This window comes from Phyllopteryx taeniolatus, chromosome 23, assembly GCF_024500385.1.
Source record: "Phyllopteryx taeniolatus isolate TA_2022b chromosome 23, UOR_Ptae_1.2, whole genome shotgun sequence".
NCBI lineage: Eukaryota > Metazoa > Chordata > Actinopteri > Syngnathiformes > Syngnathidae > Phyllopteryx > Phyllopteryx taeniolatus.
In genome coordinates, this window is record NC_084524.1 from 2,326,344 (window position 1) to 2,342,538 (window position 16,195).

Genomic DNA, 16,195 nt, shown 5'->3' on the forward strand with positions numbered 1-16,195 from the left:
AACTTTCGATTACACTTAAGGAACATTTCTGATCAATTGGAGCCAAATTCAGCAATCCCAAGTCGTAATTCTTAACATAAGTCTTAACTTTCAAGTTCCGGGAAAGTCCAAGTTATTTTGGTAAAAATCAAGCAAGTCCCTGCTAAATTTCAAGCAAGTTAATTCATTACTTGCGTTCAGGGTTAGGCCTTGTGAAAAGCGACTCACTTTTAGGGAGTCCACGAGGTCCTCGACCAGGAAGAGGCGGCTCATGTACTTGAGGGCTCGGTTAATGTAGGTCAGGCTGGTGTCCACGTGCTTGCGGAAGTTCTCGGGGGGAATGCTGACATCCTTCTCGATCAGCGATCTGCGGGGAGGAGGAAGAGATGAGGCTTTGAAAATCAGGCTTTCGTGCCTGCCACGAAAAGTCCTTCGCCTCAGCGGTCCCCGACCGCCGGCGCTGGCCTCCGGGCTATTTTTATCTTTCCAGAACCTTGGGGACAGCTGCTTTGCCTACTAAAAGAAGAAAGAAAAGCTCGGGTTTGCTCTGCGATCGGGGGCTTCGCGGCTGTAGGACAAACGTAACAGAACCCTCGCTGACACCGCGGCTCTTTTGGCTCCAAAAGAAATCAAATAGAAAATTGCCCTGGAGGCGGAGTCACACGGCCGCCACTGCCAGGAGCAAAGTGTCATAGCGGGAAACGCGCTAACCCTCGGCGCTCGCTTCAGTGGCGACCGTTTCAATGAAAGGCAAACTCAGCCTTTTTCCTCCACACGTCATTGGGAGGCAGCCACGTCCCTCCCAATTCAGAGGGGCCACCTTTCCCCCCGCCCACCAGTTGGACATCACAGTAAGTACGCACAGCCGAACTTCGACTCGGCCTCCGTTCGATAACATTTGGGTGGGCGCGAGCGCTTACTTGAAGGGGTGGCCGTCGCTGGACTTCTGCACGGCCTGCACGACCGACTTGTAGATGCGGAAGGTGATGGTGACGCAGAGCAGCGCCAGCAGCAGGTAGGACACCACGCTGATGACGCTGAAGGCGGCCAGCGACAGCAGCAGCAGCATGGACACACCGAACACCACGCCCGACTTCTTGGGGTCCCGCCAGTGAAGCAGATCCTTGACTGTGAACAAGTGGAGTTTGGGGGGGGGGGGTTAAACATTGTGCACCATGACGCCATGATGGAAATTCATACAACCAGCCTGAATAAAACACGTACAGTTTATTTAACCCAAGAGCCGCAGCGGATGCCCTTCCCGTGTTTGTTGAGAGTCGCGCATGCAGAAATGATTGCCTCTGTTCGAGAGTTACGTAACGTCAAGAGTGGGTTGGCGCTCTCAAACTGCCAGCGGGAAACAAAGGTGTGTGTGTGTGTGTGTGTGTGTGTTCAAAGAGTCACGCGTCAAGCGGCGGAGACGTCATGTGACTCGCCGCCTCAAGGACGTGACCGGTCTGGTGGCGGCGGAGTTTGTTTTGCGTGGCAAAATGCAAAGTTTGGAACTGTTCAAATCCGCAGACGGCGTTCAGTGGAGGAAGATTTCCAAGGAATCCCAACGGCGATTAAACATTCCGTAACGACAGTACCATGTCTACCACCAAATGCTGCACGAACTAAAGTTGACTATTTTGGTGAAAAAGACAAAAAAAAAAAAAACATTTGTTGGGGTAAAATGTTAGAATCTTACAGAAGTCAAGACGTATAGTAAGATATGAAAATTGAAGATCACTGCAAAATGTGGCCTTTTGTTTCGTGGAAAATTGAATTGAATTGACACTTTCTAAAAGGATGCAACATAATTGAATTCATTTTGGACTTTACTGCCTTTCTTTCTGGTTTACAACAGGAAGAAATGAACACAAACGACAAACAAGCAAAAGTGGCAAAAGGTTAACGGAGCGTTTCACAATTCAGATCACGCAAAAGAGATTACGTGTCGAGCAGCAGCGCTGTCGAAGGCCTCAAAAGGGGAGCGAAAAAGGGGCTCGGCTGTTCCCGACTCAAGCGGCTCTAAGCCAACCGTGAGATCGTGTCACTAAGCATATACGTCGCCAGAAGCTTTCCTGCGTCATCGCGGAGAAAACGAGCAAAAGGGAGAATCCGGAGGAATTCTTCAAAGGCTCAAAAAGGAGCCCCGCACAAAAAGGCCGCGTGTGCGCGCATGTGTTTAAGATTGCCGAGAGGCGGCCGTCGCCGGATCGGCCCGTCTGACCGTGGCTTTTCGCTCGGCCCTGCTCGGTGCGGTGACCCGCTTATTGCACAGTTACGGCGTCAAGCTCTTAAAGCTGTCACGCTGCAACCGCGAGACGCTTTGCTGTATAAAAGACAGACTGACCCCCCCCCCCCCTAAAAAAAAAACATTTTTTAAAAATAAATACATAAATCACACCAAGTGAAACAAAAGCCACAGAACACAAACGCAAGACTTGAGGGGGTCCATTCTCGCCTTCCTGATCACAGGAAACCGATAAATTCGGGAGGTTCCAAAATGTGGATCAACAAATCCAATTGAGCATCAAAGCTGAAGTACGCAAGATTATGACCAGGACTACTTCCTACTCGTGCTGCCGTTACGTCCCGCTCTGCATACTGAACACTTTTCCTACTCGGACTTGTTTTCTGTCCGTGTTTCGTCACTGAACATTCCGACAGAACGGCACCCCTTTCAATAATCTACTACCCGTGCTACAGTAACTCCAGCGACTACGACTTGACGCACAGCCAATGAAAGCCGCCCAGGGAACTAGCCAAAAGAATTAGTGTTACCTGATACGTGGGTTAATATTGCCGTCAAGACATGCTGCGCGAGATGATAGGCCTCCGCGACCCATATGTCCACGGCGTCTACATCTTCAGAATATGTGCGCTCGGTGCCAAGTACGTCGCTTTGGGAACACGGCGCGCTCGTCGGCGGGGTGAAGGAAGCTCGCTGGATGCATGCGGCGTTAGCATTTTGCGGAGTCTTGGATGGAGGAGCCAGCGTTTCCTCGTCTGCCTCTTGACTGCCGCCCAACTGTTTGAGAGCACTGATCGTAAGCCGCTCCCGTTCCGGATCCATCAGCACGGTCGGAGGGGACTGCGGACCGTACTCGTCGCTCGGAGAGGCCTCTGGTCCTTCACCTTCCCTGGATTTGAGGCATTCTCTCATGAACTCCACAAAACTATCGACACGCTCGGAAGCGGAGCCGTTTTCTGAAGCCATTGCATCTGAAATGTCAGATGGGTTCGGGGGAAAACGATGGCTCGCAGACGCGTTTGCGTCGTTACGATTTGGCAACGGTTCCTGGGTTTCAGTATCAACTTCAGAAGAGTCCAAAAGAAAGTGGTCTTTGGCTCCTTTTGGGGTGACCTCAATCTCACAGAAGGGAGACGGCTGCTCGTACTCAAACGACTGTCCCTCGTAAGTATCGCCTCGCATAATGCTATTCCTAGAGAAGGCAACCACGTCCTTGTCGTTGTCCGGGGCACTAAAATCAGCTCGGTCTTGTCCAGCCACGGTTTGTCGCGCTTCATCTGACCATTCATCCTCATTGCCGGGTGAGCTAATGTCTTTGTTTGCGTCCGGGGACAAATCCAATCCGGAGTCGTTAAGTTCTGATGATTTCTCCAGGAACGCATCTGCTTGAGGATTGAGGATCGTGTCTTGAGGAGCGTATTCCTCATCCGATTCGACGGGAGAGGAAGGAGGAGAATAGCCTTCCATGAATTCAGTTTCTACAGGCCGTCTCTTAGATGCTTCATTGCTATCCTCTGGCGGCGTCTCTGCGGGTTTTGCTCCCTCGTTCACAACCTCGTCGTCTTCTTCCTCAAACTCCATTTCCATCTCATCATCGCTGCAGTTTGGCTCGTCGGTTTCAATGACATTGATCGTGGGAACCTGCATTAGCTTCCTTTCTGACCTTACTGGTGGCGTCACCCTTTCTGCGTCAGGGGTTGAGGTGGCGGGAGAGGTGGTGATGTCACTGGATGGTGGCCAATCCGATTTGGGGGAGGGGCCAACAGCGGTGAAACCGTCTTCAATGACCGTTTCTTCAGACTCCCCTGAGCTATCCACTTCCTTAGCCTCTGCCGACTCGAGATCTCCAGTCCAAGCGGTCCGCTCGTCATCCGGAGCGTCCAGGGTGTCGTCGTTCGGAGGGGACGGGGATTCAAAGCCGGAAAGAGGCTGAGGTAAAGCCTCGTGCTCCGAATCGAGCCGCGACGGAGCTCGGACACCGGAGTTGTCCTGCCGAGTCCACATGTAGGCTGTCGGCAGAAAGTTCAGGTCAAAGTCCGCTTCCTCAACACTGCCTTCTTTCTGTGGAGCCTTCACTTTTGAAGCATCGTTGCGGACACCAGCAAGAGCAGGAAGTGCAGCATTTTCCTCGGTTGGCTTACATTGGAAAGAATCGGCCCCTTTGACGAAGCCTGCGGCGTGCAAGTCTGGCACTGGCGGTAGATGAGCCTTCATCCAAGCTTCTGTTTCTTCAAATTCATTCATTTGTCTGAACTCTCCAAGTACCTCAAAGGGCGATTCGGGTGAATCGAGATCAGGAGAGCCTGTTTTGGTGTGAAAGGCTGGCTTATTTTTCTCCATGCACTGCTTGGGAGATTTGTCGTGGTGGCGGTCCTTGAGGTGCGAGCAACAGTCGCTTCGAAAATCTGCCTGCTTTTTGCCGGCAAGGGCTTCCAGAGCCTTTATGCGCTCAGAAACGGGAGACATCTTTACCGGCGAATCGGGCTGCGCCTCGCCTCCGTAATTATCAGGCGAAAAGGAACCCGGCTGAGAGGAAAAGCGAAGGGACGTGGCGACCCCTTCGTCACCGGGCCTACTGGAACCCAGCACCGCCTTTTTCTCTGCATTGACACGCATGGAGGACGACAGCAAAGGAGAAGAGAAAGCAGGGGAGGTCATACAGATCGCATCTGAACTCCCATGCAATTGTAATATTCTCGACTACGGCCTTACTGCTACTGCAGCCGAAGCGTTCATGCATCGTATCATGGGAATGTGACGTCGATGTTTGCCTTCCAGTTTGCCAGTAGGTGCAATGAAGCGGCAATTGACATGGGACCCGAATCATGATGATAGCATGGAGCAGCGCAGCACGCCAAAAACACAACTGCAACTTGTCCATTGCATCAATGCGTCGCAATGAAGTACCTCAGCACACTCGTGTGAACGATACACAAAATGCTGACGGCACTATAATATTCAAAATGTTCACTGGGCACGTAAGAGCAATGTACCTTGTATGGTGGAGCGACTGACAATAGATGCAGCACGGGGTGATGCTGCAATTTGGAAAGTAAGTCGCAAAACTCAATGTGGTTCAATACTATTGCGTATTCACCTATTTGCGTTTGTTTTTGTTTTTGTGGAACTTAACCTCAGCTCTTTGCTGAACCACTCGTCGATTTGAGTTATTTTGGTGTTCTTTCTTGAATGCCACAAGACGGCGACAAAACGTCCTGCTTCGTCGGGGAGGAGCGGATAGCGTCGGCCGGCGGCAAACACGGCGTGACGGAAAAATTCCACTTGAGGCCCGACAGGCGAGAAAGCAGGGGGGGTACACTTCAAGGTGAAAGGTCAGCAGTGGAGAACGTTATGTCGAGTACAGATAGTACCCAACCACAGATAGAGTTGATTGCAATAAATGTGTATAAAAAGAGACTATCTATGCATCACTGAGTCCAAAATGTAATCAAATGCCGAACAGGGAAGTAGCAATCGGTAATTTTGGGGGTTGCGAAGCGGCGACATACACGTCGGTGCCCTCACACTCGACATGCACGTCGGTGCATTTTGGAGCGCTCAAATCATCGGGAAGCCATTTATTTTTCAGGGTTATGTTGAAGGACGACTTTGAAATGATATTAACGTCTTTTGGGATCATGGCTTGGGCTATATTTAGGTTAGGTGTCAACGAGCAATTTCAGGGAGGCGTCAATTCCTCCCGAAAACGGACAATTATTGCCCGGTATTCTTTTGATGTTGCCATTTTGGAGTAATGGAGGAAGTTGAACTTCACAATATTTCCACTGAGTGTCCTGACCGTGGAGTAAAAGCGTTCCATTCTGGCATCATGGAAGAGTGTAAACAAAACACCTTCAGGTCCAATACAGTCGACTTCGCGACTTTCTAGGCCAACGTCAGTACGCAGCACAGACCTACCGATGGCGTCGCGTTGCAAAAAGGAGCTCGACAAAGATGGAAATAAAAGCGAAGTCTTAATGGCCGAAGCAAAGATGTGTGACATGCGCAAAGCCACAAGCGGATGGTGATCGGGGGCGGCGGGCGGGTGCCCCCGCTGGGCCGTGGGTGATCTCTTCTGTGCCACTCTTCCTCCCCCCCGGGGCCCCTTTGCTGCCAAGTCTGAGGAGGGAGGGGGATCGGATAGTGGCGAAGGAGGAAGGTGGGACCCGCAGCCCTCGCGCCCCTCCCTCGCCTGCCCACCGGGACGCCGACCTGATCCATTTTTAGGTTCCATACAGCGTGAACTTCTCTTGCCGTCTTAAAATAAGGGTGGCAATCTGGGGATTATCTCAAACCTGCAGTCGGTCCCGCTGACCTCAATAATGTACACTCGCAGGCGATAAAGACTGAAACAGATCAAACTAGCGGCGCCCGCAGACGCCCACGTCTCGTTTGTAAAGACAAGCGGCAAGACGCCGATTCACGTGATCGGAATGAGTTTGGTTTTTTTGGTGCGTCACACGACTTGGACTTGTGACTTTGGCAAGAATTGCACGGCGAGGGTTCTACGGGCAAAGGCCGGCGCACGGACCTTCGGGAGCAAGAGATGGGCACTAGAGAGAGGGGTGAAGAAGCAGGCGAGCAGCATTAAGAGAAGCGTACACTTGCCTTGTGACGACTGTATGAGAGATACAGGCGAGGAGGAAAGAAAGGAATCTGAAACAAATGAAATCAAAAGAAAAAAAGGACAGAAAAGTGGTGAACGCAGGAGAAAAATGAACCCCCCGTCCACTGCACTGTACGAGTACAGAAGCACTTCTATAGACTTACTCCACTCTATCTTTGGGAACCTTATGACATGCACATGCAGGTTTACAACGCTGGCACGACCGCATTCAAGTCGATTTTTCAGGTACTCGGTTCTGTACCGTATATTCATTTTTACTCTTAGTCAGTGCTTCAGTTGTACTTAAGGAGCCGTATCTGTACGTCGACTTTTTGCACCTCTGAGGGTTTGACCGCGCAGTTTTGCAAGCCTTAAATGGAAACTGAAGAGACTTCCTTCTCCGTGCTTGTGTTGAAATGCACAAATTCAGCATGACACAGCAAGACCACGTGCGCTCGAGTCCCCGCGATACTGTTTCACGTCTCAGAAGCTAAAATAAATGGACAATAGCCTCTTCACTCTGCCTCTCGGGGGAATTAATCATGCTGAATCCGCAGGGTTGCGTGGTTATTTGGATGGCGCGGCCGGCTGCCATTCCGCGAGCGTCGCATTCTTCTTCGTGGCAAGGAATGCGTGGGGAGGCACGACGACGACTGCGCCTATATGACGTCGCCTCGGCGGTGGGGGTGCGGCACATGGACGCGATACAGGCTTTGCAGGTTGGGGTCGGTGCGCCCTTGCGCGGCGGCATTCCATCCTGTTGGCGCGCTTGAGGCCGTTTGCCCTCAGATGCCACACCTTCGCTAGATCAGCTCTCAGGTTTTCCCACAGTCGTTGGATTCCGTCTTCTGCAGCCTTGCGGAGCCCTGCCCATCTTGATCAATGGCCTCTCTTTTAGGGAGAGGCGCCGCAACACGGTTGTAAAAGTGAAGCCACCTGAATACGGTGACGGCGTTATCGTTCATGGCGAGGACAAAATGCAACCATGCTGTGAGAATCTCGCAAGTCAGTAACACCACGTTACATTCGCTTTATAAAAGGTGACGCACAGGTTCACATGCTGCAAAAATACTCATTTAACCCAAATTCAATTTCAAATTAAGGCAAAATATGCGGATTCTTGCAAAGTCAAAATTTCATTTTCCTTTGGTGGATAATTTGATTTAAAATCAACTAATACATTCAGACATTTCCCCTCCCTTTTGTCCCCATCATAAAGGAATCATGCCGGCAAAAAAAATAATAAAATTAAATAAATAAATAATAACAACAATAATAATAATAAAGTGTGAAATCCGATGTACTCTGATTGAAATCGGGCCTCTTTCAAATGATGAGAAAATGACGATAAGCATCAAGCATTGCGACTACAGCGTGTCCGGACACAAATAATACAGTGCGGCCATTACAAAAATAAACAAACAACCCCCATTGGCAATATTACAGCAAAAGCAGTGAGCATTAAATCACGTTTGAATGGGGTCCATTAGGTGTACACTTCACTTTGCACTAATTATACAAATATGACTGCAGCATCGTTTGCCGACATGTATTACTTACCACATCCTGTACCAACATGCAATATCATAATCTACCTTGGTGTGTGGTCCCTGCGCAAACGCATTGCATGTATGCACTGCATACACTATGTACTTTCTTTTCGTGACATATTGGGAGTAAATGAGGCTGCACGGCAAATGGAGTCTGTGAGCAGATTTCCTCTGATGCGACGCAGCTGGAGAAACGAGGTCCTCGTTTTAAGTGGGCCACTTCCTCTGCGGCCTGTTCCGTCCGGATTTTTACGTCAATATCAATACCGATTGAAAATGCAGTCAAAAGTCAATAGGAATATAAAATAATGCACATTTAAGATGTATTTTTTAGACTGACTGCACTAAAGTGGCATTTGGGATAGTTTTTTATTTTGGTTTGTTTATTTTCAAGTGTAATTTGTTTGCATTGTTATTTTGTGCTTCACCACAGATACGCTCCCGAAGGATTTGATTTGTTTACTTGGTTAGAACCACTGCTGCACGACACTTCTAGACACACAAAAAGGTAACATGTCTGGATACTTAAAAATAAGACAATTGAGACAATTTGGATGCGCTTTTTTATCGACACATATTCAAAATCCGGAAAATGATTGGGACATTTCCTTGCAAATCTTTTGTTTGTATTTCTACAAAATACCTTTACAATGAGTTCAAAATACTATTTTAGTTGAATACATTTGAATGTGTTGTAAGCGTGTGAGAGGCAGTGTTGCAAAGAGGTGGAAAATGTGCGGTAAATTTATGTGAAAATACTGTACATTTTCCCCGATTATAGTGGCTACTTGACTTACAAATGCTCCAAATAACGTTTTTTTTTGTTTTTGTTTGTTCCCCAGGTTTATTTATTTATTTGTAATTGGACCAATTAAGCGACTGTAATGCCCTCGCATGTGGGCAAGGAGAGCCAAAGTCACTGATGCACTTTCTGCCGCTCATTTGAACGGGACAAACGCACCAATCCGAAATGAAAACACTCACAAGGGGCATGGACAAGATTCGCTCCTGACATCGCTCATGAGGCCACGCCCTTGAAAGGCACACGTCAACACACAAATACTAGTGCTTGTGCGTGCGACGTTCGGTTTAATTACACTTCATAAAGCCATCTTATTTCTTTACATTTAGTTTTCTTACTTATATTTTACAGTGCTATTTATCTTTATTAAAAACACCTAACAAGTAATGGTGGCGTTTTTGGCTTCATGGTATTTCAATTCATTTCAACGGGGTAAATGTATTTGAAAATTGGTCACAGAAGAAATTAAGGACGGAAATCAAGGTACCATCTGTATATTTAAGATCCCTATTAAATTCCTGGTTTATTCCCATGAATTAGTTTCCAACTTTGAAAATTCAAGCACACCATCAGGCAGTAATCCGTGTTGAGAATGCACGGGCGGGAGGGCTCGAAAGGCGACTCATTCAGCCGTGTCGTTGGGTCAGCCGATTTTAAAAGTGTCGTCATTCCGCCGGCCGACAACCACATTTAAGAAGACATGAAACAACCTCTTTTTGTGTTTGTCTAAATAAATAAAAAAATAAAGAATTAAAAGAAAACAGATGTGAGCATTCTATTCATTGTGGCTTCCAATAGAACAGCTGAGCAGTGAAAGATGACAGCTGCTTATTGTAGGGATCGTATGACAAAGTAAAATAATAGCCTACCTGATACTTGGCCATAACGGTGGAGGAAATAAGAGATCAATCGAGCTTCAATTTAGACATTTAAACATGTTCAGAAACAAACGGAAGGGATGACACAATGTGCAACGGCATCATTTGACATTGCTTCAAATGTATTTCATGAAGCAAGATGACTTCCTGACTCCAATCAAAAAGTCCGATTCGCGTCATATCGGTGGCATCGCATGCCACACCCAAGCATGTGTACGGAAACAACTTTTATTTCATGCCTTTGAAGATTCTATTTTAAAGGGGAAAAAAATAGGTGGCGCGGTGGTGCAAGCTGCCACTCCCTCACAAAAATAACAATAAGCAGCCTATCGGGCCGGAGGTGACAACTCTGGCAGCTTGTTTGAATGGCTTGGAGAGGTTAAGATGAGAAAAATAAAATAAAAGTAAATGACAGCTGCTTTTTTTGTGTTTTTTTTTGTAAATAGTCACGCTTTTGTAATGATTAAAACGTGGGGCGGGTACTGCGCCTTTAAGAGATGCTGCCTTCAGGGGCACTTGCCTCCGTAATTCCCCCGCAGTGCACAACACCCAACATTTTACACCTCCTATAAAACGTCGCTATATTTGTTAACTTGGTGTTAAGAATCGAAAAATAGAACAAACAAAACGACAATAACGAGTCAGAACCACGCTGGGTGCTATTTCTTTGGGTCAAATATGATCACAGGTGTATCCCGGACAATGGCCACCGACAATAGACAAAAAAAAAAAAAAAAAAATACAGACGAAATGACGGAAAAGGACGCTCGCGAGTCAAATAGTTCACGATAATAATAATAATAGTGTTAAAACACTAAGTTCATCATAACAGCTGAAGACGGTTTCTTACCGGATGGTCTCGGTTCTTTCGACGCAGAATTTTGTCCATCGGCGAGTCCCTGCGACGAGGATATTTGGGCAGACTGAGTCATTGGCTCCATATTGTGCGCTCGACGACCAAAGAAAAGAAAAGGGCAGAAAACGTCACGCTTCGGTCGAAGTGGCCTCAAACGTCGTCGTCTTTTTGTTCTTCCCGACCCCTCCGAACGGGACTAGCGCGTCGCACCGCTGCGTCCGTGGAATGAGCCACCGAAAGCCCAACTTGCCGAAGATGGAAGGCAGCGAGGCGGCTAATGGAGGACGAGAACAAAAACACGTCAGGTCGCTGCTGACGCCTTCAGGGGCCCCATTTGCGAGTCGGACATTTGACTTGCGAGCCGCCGACTAACTACGCGAGGCTAAATGATGTTGACTTGACTTCATTTGATTATGGGCCACCGTTACACCCATTTTCAGCTCTTGCAAAATAGCACAAATGAGAGAACGTATGTGCCAAGATCGTCGCGGAGGGTGTCATAAAAATAAAACGTTTTCTTGAACACAGCACTTGTTTTTGCTGCTCGTAAACAATTGTTCAAAAGGCTTAATTGGACAATTAAAAACAAATGATAGGGAAATAGTTATAACAATATTCGTAATAATATGCTGTCACAATGTACGTGCTTGGTCACCGTGTGAAAAACGCCAGGTTAGCTATATGGACTACAGTCCAACTTCCTGGTTCTCCACCAATCACTCTCCCCTCACACGCTTGTCACGTACAACGGTGCCTTCACTGTCCTCCGGAATTCGGGGAAACATGCACAGAACGGATAACCTTTCTGTTTCCAAAACAATTTTTACTCAGTCAACAAAAAAACTACCTCAATTATCCCCACTCTTGACACATTTTCTAACCCAAGGGTCAATTTAGTCATCTTTATTGTATTCATAGTTTCAAAGCATACCACAAATGACCAGGTTTTTTTAAACTGTGGCACAGAAAGAGGGTATTGTTAAACATCCCCCGAAGCCGCGTGGATCCGGATGTTGCAGGGAGAACATCTGGAGCTCGCAAGACCGAGGACCACAAGAAGACCCAGCAGGGCCAAAAGACAGACTCCCGTGGCCACCGGGAGGTCTGCAGCGGGTCTGTGCGCTGACCGGGTGTCATCCTGGAGCAACGTGCCATCCAGTAGACTGGTTTGAACCCAAAAACAAAGGACTCTTTATTTACATTTACTATCACCAGAGGGTTGTATGGGGGGAAAAAAAACCCCCATCAACTTCACTTGCCCTGTGGTGAAAACGTCATCAGCCTCTGAGGGACGACTGACATCGGAGTCCAGACACAACCTCTTGTCAGGGCAGAAAACAGAACCCTGGTATCCTCTTATCTAAGCACATAACACCAGAGGAAGGAGTCAAGTCGAGTCTTGGAACATTTCAGAATGCGTGCGAGTTTCTTACCTGAATGCTGCCTCCTGCCGGGCACTCCACCCAATCGGAGCCCAGCACCTGGACTTGGTAGCGGTTTGGTCCTGTGCACTTGTGTCTGTAACAGCGTCCCGTCACTATGAATGCACTCTGGTTCTGTTAGAGAAAGACGACACAGTCAGCGGTGACTTTTTTTTGGGCACCCTTCAACTCACTTCAACATAGTTCCTTGACACCAAGATAGGATCAAAGCAATATTTTTGTCAAAATGAAACTCCTCAACTCATTCCAACATAGTTGCTTGACACTGAAATGCCACAAAATGGCAGCAAAGCACTACTTTTGTCGAAATAAACCTAAATTCACTTCATTATAGTTTGCGTCTGCCTTTCCAAATCATGTCAAATCCACAGAATATTTTTAACTGGTTCTGTTGTTCTTTAATTTTAATATATTTGCAAAAATATTTGTTACGGGGGAGTTTTGTGTGTTGAACTTTTGGGGGAAAAAACGTATTCATCCATTTTTGGAAGAACGGCGTGAATACTTTGCCCAGCGCGCTGTACGACATGCGCCTACAAGTGTAGTGAGCTCGGAGAAGAAACAGCGGCTGTCCGAGCCAAAAAGCTCCCCGCCGCGGCGTTCTTCACTCGACTTCCTCTCGTTTTCTTTCTTCCAGCACTCGCTCTGCGAACACAGGCGTGAATAAAAAAAAATATATAAATATATACATAAATACAAATGCAGTCGACCGTCTCGACAAAACGAGAGAAACTTACTCCCATCTCAAAAGCTTTGTAGACGCGACAGCCGTCCAGGAAGGGATCAGTCTGGCACTTCCCTTTGCGGAGATGTAAATGATGGCACCCGAGTCCACTACAGCGATGGAAAGACATTGTTAGAATTGGATTCAAACGGGAGAGGAGTCATTGCATGTCGGGTCTACCTGCCGGTACAGAAGAAGGAGGATGAGTTGTCAGCACAGGTCAACGTGGAACCAAACAAAGCTCCTTCGCCTTGTGGAGAAAAAAATAATAATAATAATGTGCTGAGTTGATGAGAAGTGATGATACAAAACACAATAAAAAATGAGAAGGAATATTTTATTAGAATATTGATGGATTCATTTGATAATTGGTTTTAGTCTATAATTGAATTGATTCTAATCTTTTTGTAGTAAAATAAACTATTTTACATGCATATTTTTGTGTTCATTTTATTTAAAAAAAATAATTAACGCTTACATTAATTTGAAAGAAAAGAAAATAGAACACATGATTTCTTTGCACATATATAACATTTCTTTTTGAACTTCAAAAAACCGACTGTACAATGTCAACCCTCAGCTCTCGTACCCTCTCCCCAGACGAGACTCTGGGCCCGGCTGGTGTTGACGGTGTACCAGCCCATGTCCTGAAACGCGGCCAAGGTCAGCGGGTCGATGCGCGTCGCGCCGGGCTGGCTCGCCAACATGACGGAGCCCTGCAGAAGTCGGGACTCCCAGTGGGAAGAAACGCCGCCCGGGGGTGCATCCTGGAGAGGAAGGATAAAAGAGTCGGGGGGGGGGGGGGGTCAGAGGAGAGGGGCTAGGCGTACTCGGTCAACGGCGGTCACGTACAGAGTTCTCGAGCGGCCCCCCCAGCTCAGGATCGACGGCTGCCAGGTGCCTTTGCAAGGCCGAGATTACGGATGGAGTGTAGATCCTCATCTGGCCCGTTCCGTCCATGTGAGTCACTTTGCCCCGAGGAGAACAGGCGGCACTGGCTGAGAAGCAGTCTCTCCACGTGGGGAAGAGATCCTTGGAGAAGCCCAGCGCGTGGAACAGCTCATGGACCACGGTCTGGGTGGTGGGGGATGAAATACAGTGAAACCCCACCTATTGCCAATTTGGATTTTTTATTGAACCTATCTATTTGATTAACTGGTACAATTAACCGCTCTGAAAATTATTTACTTAGTTCATCTATACTAGTGATAGGCAGAACAATTAAACACTCTTCCACTATTGAACCTGTGTCGCCACTTTTTGTGACATTTTTTTGTTGTTGGCATGCTGTTAAGTTTTGTTTAATGTAAAATAAATGCTTTGGCTCAATAAAGGTTGGGAACCACTGGACTAAGATCTTTGTATGTCGGGGAGGAGCTAAGTTTAGCCTGCGTTGTTATGAGTCTTCATTGTACGTGCGTGTACGCAGACTTATGGAACTTGCACTGGCGAATAGTTTGGGATTTCTATCCTCAAAATGTCACGTAAAGACCTAAACAGGACATTGGAATGAATTGCACTTGTAGATGTACAGACCTGGACAGTCAGTCTTGTGAGTCTATCCCTGCAAATGACCACAACGCCAGCCAAAGGTCTCCCGCTGGTGTCCGTCTGGCAGTGGGCGGCGTAGGCCAACAGGCCGGGCTGGCGTGCACGAGCGAACGTAAGCCTTCCGACGACATGCCTCCGTACAGGAAATGAGCACTACCTGCGCCCTGCACCTGTCCGACGCTTGGACTTGGAGGTAAACCAGGAAGTCGACGTCGGGGACTCCGGAGCCCGGTGGCCTGAGAGTGACCCGGCGAGCGGCGTTGGCCTGCGGGTGGACTTCGCAGCCAGCCAGGTGATCATCCGGGATCTGGGGTGGGGGGGGAAAAAAAAAAAATTATAAGAATAATCAGTTTTGAGTTACAATTTATTTTAAGGCTATATCGTCCAGCCCCAATATGCACTCACCTTCATGTCCAGACACGTCTCATGTCTGTAGTTGCTGTTGGCTCGACCACACCTAAAAGCATCGTTTCATTAATTGATGAGGAAGATGTCGGGTGGGATACAGTGGAATAGTCTAGAAAACCAGTGGAATAGTCTAGAACACACACACACACACACCTGTTGTAGTTGACAGTGCTTGGATTCTTCCACAGAAACCTGCAGTATTTGTTGACGTCCCTCCTGAGCAACAAAGGGCTTGAGGCTCTCTCCACTATGAAAAGATAACGTTTGGCTTCTTGTTTGCGTTCGGCAGATAATGTGAAAATAAGTTCTTCCTCTTGGGGAAAAAAATTCATCAATCTCTTTTGTTCAAACGTATGGAAACACCATCCTTAATAAATGAACATGGCAAATGTTCAATCATTTCTCATTTAAAAATAAATTTTTTGTTAAAGTCTGACTTTTCTTCTCTTGTTGAACTCTGTTTTTTTTTTTTTCCTCTCTTAAAAATAGGAATTTGTTACCATAACGTGAAGACTTTATTTCTCAAAAAAGGCAAACTTTTATTTCCAATGGCCTTTATTAGTCCACATGGTAGTTACAGTGGATATAAAAAGTCTATACACCCTTGTTGAAATGCCAGATTTTTGTGATACAGGTTTTGAAATGATCTTGCTCTTTTTTTTTTTTTTTAATGACAGAAAACTGGTATTTACCCGAGAGTAACGCCGCCACTGTCCTCACAGCCCGTTGCACGGTGGCCCTCATTGGCCCTTCCTCGCGCTCCGACAGGCGTTGGCTCTCCCCGGAAATCCAGGTCCCGATCCTCATGGGCGCGACCTCACCCGGGCTCAGCGCCCGAGCTCGCCGGGCGGCGCGGACCACTCGCACCCGAGCCTGAACCTCATCGAAAACGCAGCGGTGAGGGGAGGCGAGGAGCTCGGCACACAGCAGAGGCAGACACAGCCAGAGACCTCGCAAGGGAGCCATCGCCTGTGAAGTGAACCCCCAATACGGTGAGAGGAACGCCAATTTGAAAGGAATGAATTGTCCTTACCGGGTCACCGGAGGCTGTTCAAGGCTTGGCGAGCCGTAGCTGCACACTGATTCTTCAAGGCTTCCTTGGGGAGTTCTTTTGGCCCGCCGTTGTGAAATTCCACAAGATCTTTTTTTGAATACAAAGC

General features: G+C 47.6%; 2 protein-coding genes across 8 annotated transcripts in view; both read right to left on the reverse strand.

Moving 5' to 3' along the window:
* rtn3 (reticulon 3) overlaps positions 1 to 11,328 on the reverse strand; it is a 16,173-nt gene extending 4,845 nt beyond the window's left edge. For 3 of the 7 annotated variants that reach the window (XR_009786698.1, XR_009786697.1, XR_009786696.1), the window contains exons 1-4: positions 10,905 to 11,252; positions 6,827 to 6,874; positions 900 to 1,107; positions 208 to 346 (exon numbers count right to left, since the gene is read on the reverse strand). Coding sequence is in view for 4 of the 7 variants with exons in the window: in XM_061763124.1 (XP_061619108.1) it covers positions 208 to 346; positions 900 to 1,107; positions 2,749 to 4,818; positions 6,827 to 6,874; positions 10,905 to 10,995 (2,556 nt within the window). In the remaining 3 variants the exon portion in view is untranslated. Of the gene's footprint in view, positions 1 to 207; positions 347 to 899; positions 1,108 to 2,748; positions 4,819 to 6,826; positions 6,875 to 8,419; positions 8,532 to 10,904 lie in introns of those variants that run through there. The other 4 variants (XM_061763124.1, XM_061763121.1, XM_061763122.1 and 1 more) reach the window with 4 other exon arrangements.
* A 469-nt stretch (positions 11,329 to 11,797) lies between these two features.
* Positions 11,798 to 16,112, reverse strand: LOC133473008 (ciliated left-right organizer metallopeptidase). Its single transcript, XM_061764715.1, has 13 exons — positions 15,728 to 16,112; positions 15,189 to 15,282; positions 15,033 to 15,084; positions 14,785 to 14,934; positions 14,613 to 14,720; positions 13,929 to 14,150; positions 13,666 to 13,843; positions 13,257 to 13,326; positions 13,090 to 13,186; positions 12,890 to 12,997; positions 12,344 to 12,466; positions 12,170 to 12,270; positions 11,798 to 12,073 (listed from the first exon to the last, which is right to left on the reverse strand). Exons 1-13 carry the CDS (start codon positions 15,999 to 16,001, stop codon positions 11,890 to 11,892), a joined length of 1,761 nt encoding a protein of 586 aa, XP_061620699.1. The 5' UTR covers positions 16,002 to 16,112; the 3' UTR covers positions 11,798 to 11,889.
* Between the last annotated feature and the right edge of the window lie 83 nt (positions 16,113 to 16,195).

Coding starts and splice junctions, on each gene's coding strand:
- LOC133473008 (XM_061764715.1), bottom strand. CDS start 16,001: ATGGCTCCCTTGCGAGGTCTCTGGCTGTGTCTGCCTCTGCTGTGTGCC. Junction 15,085..15,188: donor AGCACTGTCAACTACAACAG/GTGTGTGTGTGT, acceptor CGATGCTTTTAG/GTGTGGTCGAGCCAACAGCA. Junction 14,935..15,032: donor AGACGTGTCTGGACATGAAG/GTGAGTGCATAT, acceptor CCCCCACCCCAG/ATCCCGGATGATCACCTGGC.